Source organism: Micropterus dolomieu, linkage group LG20, assembly GCF_021292245.1.
Source record: "Micropterus dolomieu isolate WLL.071019.BEF.003 ecotype Adirondacks linkage group LG20, ASM2129224v1, whole genome shotgun sequence".
NCBI lineage: Eukaryota > Metazoa > Chordata > Actinopteri > Centrarchiformes > Centrarchidae > Micropterus > Micropterus dolomieu.
Genome location: NC_060169.1, coordinates 19966128 through 19977966, shown reverse-complemented (window position 1 = coordinate 19977966; position 11839 = coordinate 19966128). Strand labels below are relative to the sequence as shown.

The 11839-nt window shown below is 38.7% G+C and overlaps 1 protein-coding gene across 3 annotated transcripts in view; it reads right to left on the bottom strand.

The window, feature by feature from the left end:
- Positions 1 to 820: 820 nt before the first annotated feature.
- The window catches only part of prtga (protogenin homolog a (Gallus gallus)), a 32995-nt gene continuing 21976 nt past the window's right edge, over positions 821 to 11839 (bottom strand). For 2 of the 3 annotated variants that reach the window (XM_046033100.1, XM_046033102.1), the window contains exons 11-19: positions 10539 to 10634; positions 10220 to 10406; positions 9391 to 9518; positions 8741 to 8911; positions 7073 to 7252; positions 6828 to 6951; positions 6574 to 6715; positions 6167 to 6280; positions 821 to 5333 (exon numbers count right to left, since the gene is read on the bottom strand). In XM_046033100.1, the coding sequence (XP_045889056.1) occupies positions 4899 to 5333; positions 6167 to 6280; positions 6574 to 6715; positions 6828 to 6951; positions 7073 to 7252; positions 8741 to 8911; positions 9391 to 9518; positions 10220 to 10406; positions 10539 to 10634 (1577 nt within the window). In that variant the 3' untranslated portion in view covers positions 821 to 4898. The remainder of the gene's footprint in view (positions 5334 to 6166; positions 6281 to 6573; positions 6716 to 6827; positions 6952 to 7072; positions 7253 to 8740; positions 8912 to 9390; positions 9519 to 10219; positions 10407 to 10538; positions 10635 to 11839) is intronic. The other variant, XM_046033101.1, reaches the window with a different exon arrangement.

Genomic DNA, 11839 nt, shown 5'->3' with positions numbered 1-11839 from the left:
TTCTTTACTTGAGTAGGCTACTTTCTTTTCATGCCACTTTATTTCTTCTATGCAGTTAAATCTCAGAAGGAAATATTGTACTTTTAATAATTTGACAGCATTAGTCTTACACTTTATAAATTAACATACATAAAAACATATGAAGAGCTTATAAAATATGATGTTTTGTTATATAAAGTATACCCAGTCTCCCCAACAACATAGTTGACGCCATATGCAATATGTTTAAACATCTGCTTCACCTTAATCAATTACAGCAATAAGTAATAATAATATAATGCTATAATAATATTTAATAGCATAATAGCATCACACGCCATTTTTCAGTACTTTTGATACTTCAAGTGCATTTATCTGATTATACTTAAATACTTTTTGTAAGCAATATTTTGAATGCAGGACCTTTACTTGTAACAGAGTATTTTTACAGTGTGGTATTAGTACTTTTACTTAAATAAAGGATCTGAATACTTCACCAACAGAGTAGAAGTATAAAGTAGCACCATTGATTGGAGTGATCACCTGAATTATACAGTTTGTTATTAGCTCTTTTTGTGGGGCATTTTGAAAACTGATGACAAACATGCTGTATTGTTCTAATAATGTCACTTAATAAATACGTGTACATAAATACGTGGTTTCCTGTCTCGAGGGCCTTTCAGGAAGTTAAGTTGGATTGTGGATCAAATGATTAAACATTGGACTATTTGCAGTTACATTATGTTAAAGATAAAATAGAGAGTGCTGTTTCATCTTTGGATTTGGATTTTAAGCAGCACGACAACTGAAAGCACGTTCAGTAAACACAACGGCAGACAAGTTGCTATTTTTGTACTTTTATTTGAAGTGAGAATCAGACTTCTTCATAATTAACCAAAGTCTAAAATCTCCTAACTAAACATTTTTGGCAAAAACCAACCTGCGAGTGATTTTCCTGACAAAGACAAAACTGACAAAATATATCAAAACAATTAACAGAAAATATCAGAAAACATCATAATTACAAAAAAAGGTACATTCCATTTTCTAAACCTGCTTTCTCTTTGAGGAGGAGCAGCTGTGGGTTCCCCTGAGTTTGACTAAATGACCCACAGCTCTCCACCTCACATTATTTAAACACAACATTACTGCAAAAGGGAGAACGAAGAGCGAGTCAGATCATACACGGACCAGACTCTCAGTTTTATCACATACTCGGACATAATTCCAACATAACACCATTCACAAGATGAAAGACAGCAGACCAACTTTCCAGGTCCTTTTGTATGAGGACTGTACAAAACATAAATACCCGAGGTAGCACTTGCACACCTGTGTGAGCTGCAGAAGGCCCAATTCAGAACCCGTATGACTCCAGTATGTTTGTATGTGTGTGTAATTATCACTACTTGAAAACTTAAACAGCAGCAGTTTTTGAGAAGTAGGTCCGTATATAACATAGTGCTGTTTTAAGATTCTGGATTGAGCCCGTAAAACTGATAATACAGGATATATGAAGACATTATAGGGTTCAAGTTAAAATGGAAATATATATATATATATAAAAACATTTTGTCTTGAAAGACAACAGATTAAAAAAAAGGAAAACTTGACTTTGTGGAAATAAATGATGATTAACTGTAACATTTTCATCCTGCTGCTTTCTAAAATGAGTACTAGAACATTTCACACAAAGACAGGATTCTTTCAAAATGATCTCTCGCCAATATGCAACGGTGACCTTCAAAAAAAGAATTCTTTGGTTTACATTGTTTGCTTTTCAAAAAAACTGATTGTGTCACTTTTCATCCCAAAAATCCCCCTTGATTGAATCCTCTGCAGAATCTGCTGATTAAAAACATGGGAAAACATTTATGCACCCGCTGACTTTTCTACAATCATAATGATGTATATGATTTCATAATTATGATTTAAAATTATATATTTATATACGATTTAATAATTATGATTTGAAAATGATATATATGATATAATAATTCCAAAATGCAATAAATTCAGTTTTAGAGATTAAAATGATCTATATAAAGGCATTAAATTTGAATACTTGTATTTCTTGTTATATAACTACTTTAAGTATGTCCCATGTGTGGAATCCTCCCAAACACAATCTTTCAAATCATTTCGTAAATTATTTTTTACTCATTCACAAGGCGGAAAATCAGCAGGTGCACGTTTACACAGGACTGCACTGTTGCAACACAGACTTCTAACCGATATAATATACTGTATTTAACTCTTATAATTTTCACCTAAAATGTACAGACATCTGTTTGCAACAGCTTTCGAGGAACTCTGCGACAGGATAATTTGGCTCGTGTGCATAAAAATTGATTACTAATTGTCATTCCATCGTCATTATGTGCCTGCGTATCCTGCTGGCACTTCCTCAGAGTTTTAACCTGCAACTCCTTTCGTCGCGGGTCAAGGCCACTAAGGTGCAAGGCTTTGTTTGAGGAGCAGCGCCTCAATTCATCTCAAAGGCCGCGTTTCATCTTTGGTATAATGTGTTTTTCGATTATTTCACATTCCTCAGTAACCTTCTGCCAGAGATTAGTTGAGAGACTAAAATAAACTCAGGTAGCAAACAACTCTTTGGGTTATAGCATCACGGTCACCGCTGCACATTGGCAGATAATACAAAACTACTTGGCAGACAAGTGCTAATCTTTATCTACTCTACAGCAAAACAAAACAAACCTACTTGGAACTAAAGTAACTACAACGTGTACTCAGTGGTACATTATCTTCTAACAAAAATATAGATTTTTTTCAAAGTAAAACGTTCCATGGTGATCATTCAATTCTTCACTTTCATCTCTGATTAAACACTTCCATTGCTTTTACTACAATCATTCTTCATGTGTTGCTTCCTCATGTGGAGCTTCTCCCTCAGAAACATTAGGCTTTGGTTTCAGCATCTGAGGGACACTTCCCGCATTAAGGCCAATTATAAAGCTTTTCTCTACCGACATGACACTGCAAGCACTTCTGGTGTGAATCTTTACACAAATCAAAAGGAAGAAGTCAATAAACACAAGAGTCTGTTGTAAAAAAAACAGACGTTATAGGACCTGAGGAGAAACTGCAGAAGGGGTTTCCACTCTGTGGGGAGGGCAGCACAAACATCTGAGCTAGTAGCACACAATGTCAGACATACATTCATAGCATATTCTATAGGCAATTACACTCTACAACCGTTTAGTACTGAGAAGATACCCTGTCAGTTCAGCATGTAACACTACATGACTTTCAAATGTACTAAACTTTGTTCCCTGAGTTTAGGAAAACAACAAGACAATAAAATTAATTCTTAAACGAGGTAGTATAAAACAGGAATGGCAAGGGCAGCTGCTCACTGACGTATAAAACAAAAAGCAGACATTCGTTTTCACACCATTACTCAACAATGGACAAAATGATCAAAACGTATTATTAATACTGGCTCAGTACCTCAGCAACATCTGAGGAGATAAATAAGAAACTGTGTGTGTGTTTTTTCCATCCTTCAGTCAACACAGGCGGAGAGGAGAAAGCTGCAGCGCCCTTACCAACCACTAAATCAGAAAAAAGTAAAAGAAAATCACAAAATGGGATGACAATCAGACGAAAGTCATCAGGAAGTATCAAACGTAATGTAACTGAAGCAGCCCATCACATAACGTAGGTATAAGTAGTTATTAAATATACAGTGGAAGTTTACCCGGAGGCAAACCGAGGTAGATAATCAGTGAAAAGGACCTGCGCTTCCCTTTCGCTCCAGTGATAAACTCTCTTAAATAATGTCAAAAAATGTCACTTTTGTCACATTTTTGACAGGCTTTTTAAACATTCATGGTGGGTGAGTTTTTTTTCCCAAAAACATACAAATAAAGAGAAAATAAAGGACATTCATTAAATGAAAAAGAAAGAAGTAAAAGAAATCAAATGATGCTCTCTGCCAATATTTTATACTGTAAAAGGCTTTTGTTGGCTTTTTGTTCATTGCGTGTTGGACCAAAAGAGGATTAGGTTTAAGGTTTAAAAAAAAGGGCTCTTTGTTTCTTTACACCTCTCTCTCACTCTTACATTCAGGCCTGTGGTACACTTGCAACAGAAAATAACTGCAGGAGGTTTACGTGGATGAATATTAGTCAAATCCGTCCTTAGCTTGGCTCGTTGTTGTTGTTTTCTAAGTGTTCTGAGTGTTACCATTATTTCCTGTTTCTCTTGGTGGCAGCTATGTAGTTTAAGGATTAGTTAGGTGTAAGTTAGGTGAGAAGATTGATACCACTATTATGTCTGTACAGTAAATATGAAGCTACCACCAGCAGCCAGTCAGCTTAGCTTATCACAAAGACTGGAAACAGGGGGAAACAGCTAGTCTGTCTCTGTCCACAGTTAATAAAAGTGTAAAAATGACAATCCTCCAGGAAGTTACGGGTCCCGGCTAAGAAATAATCCAGCACAACAGCCAAAAAACCACAACTTGTTGTTTTAACACTTCATACACAAAATATAACAACAATGAGCTTTAGAGGTGCTGATTTTGTTCCTTTTGGAAAGAGCCAGGCTCAGCTGTTCCCCTCCCGTTTCCAGTCTTTGGGCTAAGCTAACAGGCTTCTAGGTGTAGCCTTACATTTAACAGACTAAAGAGTAGTATTCATTCTCTGCCATAAAGAATTTGTGTATTTCCCAAAATGTCGAACTATTCCTTTAAGTTTTCACTGCCCTCACTGGCATGGATAAAAAATATAGGACGCCGCAGTGAATACATAGACATTTCCATGATGTGACCTGCACAGCTGTTTTTCTACTTCAGTCCAGTCTTTTGCAAGTACACCGCTGCCTAGTACACGCAGTCTCTCTCTCTCACACACACAAGCACACAAACAAACACACACACACACACACACACAGTCTCACACACACTCAGGCACATGTCCACACACTTGGAGAGAAAGTGCAGACTGGGAACAGCTCTGCGGTTCCTGATGACAGCAGCCACTCTTGATGGACTCCATTAACTTCAGGTCAGTCTGACTTTTCCCCAGTGGCTCGCCAGGCTCTTCCGCAGGGCTGCTGCAGTCCGAGCCTCCACTGTCCTCCGCTGTCAGAGACGGCGGGCGGCTGCTGGGACCAGACGACAGGTTGGTCATCTCTGTCTCGTCGTGAGAGTAACGACCCGAGTCACCGGTTGCGTGGCTGCTCTCACTGTTGGAGGAGCCCTCCGTGTCACCGGGACTCCAGAGGAGGGCCTGCGGGGTGGTAGGCTGGTCTGGAGACATGGACAGCTCCTCTTCAAAGGTCAACACTGTGGTACCGGGCTGGAAGGAGGTAGTGCCATGTCTCATATTCTATAGCATAGAGAAAAAGTTGCTTCAGTTAGTGAGTGTTTATGGCTATGGTTTATGGTGTAGTTGTATTGTACATTTTGATGTCAGAAGATTGTATGTTATGACTCATCATCACAAATACGAGTCTTTTTGAAATGATTTTCCAAGCTGTGACGTCTACAGTATTTAATGCCTATTCATATTATATTATATTAAGGACTTGCTAAATGTGTTTCCTTTCCACTTAATTTTGTTGATATGCTTGTGCCATACGAATCCCTGAGAACCCTTATGACGTCTGGGACTAGCCTACTGGCTGTCCCAAGAGTCAGAACAAAACAGCAATGTGTTACCACACGACACAAACCTGGAATAACCTCCCAGCTGATATAAGACAAGCCCTGACTCTGATTGTTAAGTCGAGGCTAAAAACCTTTCTCTTTAATACTGCCAACTCCGGAAAGCAAAGGCTAAATCTCCTTAGCTTTGTTCTTAAAAAGCTTTAATTGTTGTAAAATTGTTCTTAATTTCTTTAAATTGTGTATTTATTTATTTTATTTAAACTTCTTTACCCTCCTGACATCCTTCACAGTTCTCACTTACAGTTAATTAATTTTACCAAATCAGAAAAAACAATCAAATTCTTCTGTTTTGGTTTAGTTAAGTAAAAGCCAAGGCTCAGGTTTCGGTCTGCAATCTTCTTTTTTTTAAAGCCAGGTTTTTATGCTTACTCTCTTAGGGCAATGCTGAGTTTTTTGTAATTTCAAACACTTGATTTGCATTGAAGTTGGGGGGATTTTCTTCAAATTACTATTGACAAATTAACGAGCAGGACTTGTGGTTCTTAATCTTACCTGCACTGACATATTGTCCTTTTTCACATTACTGCTGAAGGAAAACCATTTATCTTTCTTCTCAGTGCTGGGCTGAACAGGGCCAAGACAATTGATAATGAGATTAGTTCCACCCTACAAGTGAAAAACATATATATTTTAAGTATGAAAAGGTATGAGCCACATCCAGTACTGACTGTAAAATAAATAATGTGGCTTTGCTTCTCTTGTTGATTACGTCAGGGTCCCCACACTTAAATGTTTCCATATAATATTAAATTTCCATGATTAAATAATAAATTAACTCCATATTATGTTAAATAAATTTTATATAATATGGAGATAATTTATTTTTATCAAGTTTCCCAAAAGTTGAATAATATTTAACACATTTCCAAAGTCTTTCCAGGATCTTAGCGACTATGTACCTTTGTATCAATGAAATGGTTTTGACTCATCATTGGCACGGTCACATCGGCACTCTCAGCTTGCCCCAAAGAGCTCAGATGTGCTGCAGCCGAGGCAGATGTATTCTCTCCTTCTCTGTACATTTTAACAGCTGAAAATTTCCTGGAGGGAAACAAACATGACGTCACTACAGACGAGGATACTCAAGAAAATATTACGTCTTTTTCTAAGGACAGTGAGCCCTGCTGTCGCTGTGTTCACACATACAATGTACCTGTTTTTGCCTCTGCAGATGATGATGAAAGCGCAAATGATGATGCAGATGAGCGCGATGCAGACTCCCACAGTGATCCCTGTCATTGACTTTTGGTCCAGGTGGTAGAAGCCATCGGAAAAGGCTGTGAAGGATGAAGGCAACGCTGTCAGATAATCAATCACATGCCAAAGTGCAACCTCTAAAAGCTTAATCAGTTTCAAGTTCTATAAAAGGAAGAATCCTATCGTAAGATATCAAGTGACCTGTGGAGTGTGCGGAGCCACGGGAGAGCCGGGGATCGTGACCAGAGGAGAGATCTGCTCGTACTGTCAGCTCCACCATGTGAGAAAACGGTCCGTCACCCATGTCGTTGGACGCAGAAACTTTCACCAAGTAGAAGTGGCCAGGCTTCAGGTTCTCCAGCAGTGCCATGGTGATGCTCCCTGATGGTGAGATTAAACTCTGGTGTTTAACTGCACATTGTGAATGTATCGTTGAAAAAGGAGTTTTCGTTTACTTGTGATTGCAGCCCTTGTGTATGAACAATGTAATCAGCAACGTTCAATATTCACAGACAGTCAGGAATGACAGACTGAAGAACATCTTTGGACTTCAATTGAAGACTATAAGAAGTGGTTAAAAGGTTTGGGAAAAGCTTCAGTATTACGTGGGCTGTGAGTTAAGATTGTGTTGTCATTTGTCAGGGATACTAGAGATTATGAAATCAGTATATCCCTAAATCTCACAAATAACCTAAACAAAAAACAAGTATCTTACTATTTAGGTTTTTTAAATTACATCAGATTATTCACTCTGAGGTCGTGTAGTGTGGAGCTGGAAGGAGAGAACTAATTTTAAAAAGATCACAGAGTTTGCTTTGTGAACAGCTTCACTTTTGACCCCTTCACAAGGGGCAAAGGGGGAAATGTGTCTTTTTTGTGTGTGTTTCCTGTGGTCATCTGCTCTTCAAAACACCTATCTTGCATCTCAAACCAGATACAACAAAAGTGAACTGTTGTATTCATTTTTTCTAAAGACAACGTCATAGGAAACTGAATCTCACTTTAGAGTTTAGTAGTAAGTAAGTAGTAAGCATCTAAACCTGTACACAAAATGATGATGAAATGAAACCCATTTTAAAACATTTGCCCTTGACATAGTTATGGACACAGTTATGTCTACTGGTTTAAAGAAATTGTCTATAGAGCAACTAGAAACTGTGCACCAAACATGAAGCCAGTATGTTGACTATTTCAGTAAGTTTCTCCATGGCAGAAAGAAGATTCTGCTTTTTACAGCAGCCAAAACTCAAAACAATCTCAACTCTGTGGTGTGCTTTTTTTTTTGCTAGAGAAATGGGAGAATATGGGACGGGGGGCTTTGTGGAGAGGGGAGTCTCTGGAGTATTTTACATTTATCTTCATCAACATTGTTTTTTCTTATCCCTTTTTATTTATTGTATTTAGATGGTTCTCTATTTTGTTTGTCCACCGTTTGTTTGCCATTCTGCTTAGATATCTCCTCTGTGCCTGTAATATATGTGAAATGCAAGTGCTCATAAAAAAAGATGTTGGCTTTTCTTGCTTTTTCACATTGAGAATTAGAGTTTTAAGCCGTATTAATCTGTATTTGTTTTTAAATAACACTGGATTAAACACAACTTCAGTGATAAACCAATTGAAATCGAAAAGAGAGAAGTAAATGCATTAAACACTGCTGCACTTTGATGGTAATCTATCATTTCTATTTGCATAAAGTGCATCATTATGGTCAGATATGGTCTGTTTTAGATAAACAAGTGGTTCTAAATGGTCTTTGCGTGAAACCTTCAATAAGAAGGTAAATAAAAGTCTGTTACTGATTTCCAATGGACCATTTGTGTGGGACAGGAGGAAGGCTCTCTACGCATCTCTGTCCGCTCTCTTACTTACCTTCTCTTTGCAGCACTTGCCATTCCCCAGCTATCCAGGCATGTCTGGAGGCGTACAGGATCGTGTAATGTGTCACAGCTACGTTGGGTTCATCCGGGGGTTTCCATGAAACCAGCGCCGTGTCCTCCTCAATCATAGTCACTTTCACGTTGGAAGGGGGCAGAGTGGGAGCTGGGTGGGGATGGATAAAAACAACAAGGTCAAACACAAATACTATGAACATCATACAGAATACAAGGTGTCTTTTTACAGCTCTGAGCAACTTTAATATCTGAAAATAACCATTGTTTGGATTACCAGGTTTTCACGGGTAAATAATAATAATAAATACAGTATGTGAAGAAATTACGAGGCGGCCGATAAAGTATTTTTGAGGCTGATACTGATATTGATATTTGAGAGTTTAAAAAATCTAGTAATGACGATTTATAGGCAGTTATATTTTTTTGTCTGTAATGTAATATAAATGTGAAAGTAATGGTGACACTGTTTCAAAACATATCTTTGGCATTTCTATACTACAGTTTCTCTTTTACATGTGACATATTTCCCCCCACAGCAAGACTTCCTAACACAAAACAGCAGTACCAAATGTCTGCTACACTTCAGAGATATAATTAATAAGACTGAAATGTTTATTTTGCGCTCACCGTCAGGGAAAGTGCTCTGGTAGACCACAGGGCTCCAGGGGCTGGACAGCTGGTCAATGTGAAGGCGAGCAGCAAATTCGTACCTGGTGTTGGGCTGCAGATCTCGCACCAGGAGGCTCTGCTCACTCCTGCAGAAGAATTTTTGATGTCAATGTGATACAAAATTAAAAAAAAATACATTCAATAACCTCCAAAATAAAATGATGAATGCGCTGAATGTTGTGTGTTTGCCTGTTGTTTCTGCTCCATGTGTTTGCATGACTAGCTAGCTAAAGTTCTCATGTGATTTCATGCTCCTGGCTGATGTAAGCCCCAGTTTATGTTATGACTGAATTGGGAAGATCTTTATTTAATTTGATCAGTATGATGATAATTGTACATTTAATTTCAACAATGTAGCTAGCCATATTAATTCACAGATGTTGTTTGTGAACTGGTCCTGTAATAAAAGGTCTTGCCCAGCAGATGGTGATATGGAGCTGTGCTGGCAGTTAGACAAAAGAGACAACTAGGAGGTTCTGGTGACCTGTAAAGTTTCCCCAGCAAGTGAGAGGAAAGTATTTAAGGTATGTTGTTAGGTGTAAAATGTTGTAAAGAAACAGTTTATGTGATATGAACTGTGAACCAACTGATGCTAAAATGTGAAATTACTATATATATATATATACACAGTACATTGCAAAAAGTGTGGAAAACTAAGAATAAGAATCCTATATAAATATAACCACAATATGTCAAATGTGTGAGGTTCAGTCCCCAAGTCCCCCCCCCCCCCCCAATGGATTAAGACTGTTTTACATGAAGAGTTGTATTACGAGGGAATTCTTACGTCTGCAGGTAGAGCACCAGGGAGGCGTTCTGCAGGCCGACTGGGTTACAGCGGACGGTGTAGTTGACCGCATGGCTGGAGGTGAATGCTGGTCGACCCCAGTGCAGTAATACAGCGGTGGAACTGTTAGTCTTGGCATACAGATTGTGCGGAGGAGGTGGAGGCGGCACCATGCGATCTCTAACAGCTGAGTGATACATTAAAAGTAATGTTATTTCCCGCACTTTGGTAGTTATAAATAGGGTAGTACAAGCGACATCATCATTAATTCAGATGCATTGAATTTTTATTTTATTTTAAAGTATATTGTGGGACTTACAGACACATCCAGGGGTGCTGATAGTCTGGTCTGCCTGGTAGCCATCCCCAACGAAATTATAAGCCAGAAGTTTTACGTGATACTTCTTCCTTGGGTCTACAATAAGAAAAAGAAAGAAACCAAAATATGTTAATAAATCACATTATTGAAATATGAAAAACACCCCAAGATCTTGCTACATAATACATCAGCCTATGTGCGGTCTCAGATCTGGACTTCAGTTTATATCCATAGAGATTTTTTCTCACCAAACACTGTAATAGTTTTAGCAGGGCGGATACATGAAATGAGACCAGGAGTGTGTGGGTGTGGGGTCAGTGAGGTTTTCTTGTTTGATGGTGTGGTGGGAACCAGAGGTGAGGCAGTGCGACAGATGCTCAGTGACGTAAGTCCTTTGGTCAGTTTCTGCACTCAGGGCAGCAGAAAAGAAGAGCTCCACTATCCATCACCCTTTTGAGTCTCCGACCCCAGTCAGGCCTCTGGGTCAGTGGTCAGTGGCCACTCCCATTCAGTTCCAGAATCTGGGGGTTAAATCGACAGACAAAATCCCCTGGGAAGGACATCACTGACGGTCAGCAGCAGTTGCAGGCCCCAGTGACCCTGAAGACCCTTCGCTGAACAAAAGCCATCTGACCACATGTCCCTTTTAACCCTAAAAGAATTATGGTCAGAGTCCGATTTGAATGTTGCATACAATATTGACACTGTGTGGAAAAAAAAAACACACACTGATCCCCAACCTCTTTAACTAATGTTTCTCGCACGCTTGGTCACAGTTTGGTGTGAGACGTGAAACTTTCAAGATGAAAATACATTTTTGCAATACTTTTTTCGCTTGACAAAATACCATTCACCAAAATACCAATACCATTTTATTGACCCTATTATTACTATTATTACTGTCTATTCTGCAGAAAACAATATACGCAATTTTAAAATGTATATTTCTGTATGAGACATTTAGGGGCTCTAGAGAAGAGGGAGACCACAGGAGATGAATTTGTGTCCACGGAGGACAGAAGTTTCAGAGGGGTGGAGTTGAGCTACTTGCACCCCCATGCAGCCCCGAGGAGTTTCACTGGAGCCAGACCAGGGTCAGCAGGTCAGGCCGAGATTAAACTCTGAAAGAATCTGAGGTCATGGGTGTAGAATATGAGATGAGCCTCTTTTTTTACTACAACTACATGGCTTTGACAATTATAATAAAAGAAAAACACTAATCACCAATTTAACCAGCATCATGAAATGCTGTGGGAATTCTCTGCACAGGGTAGATAAAGCTCTAGCATACCACGGCTGAG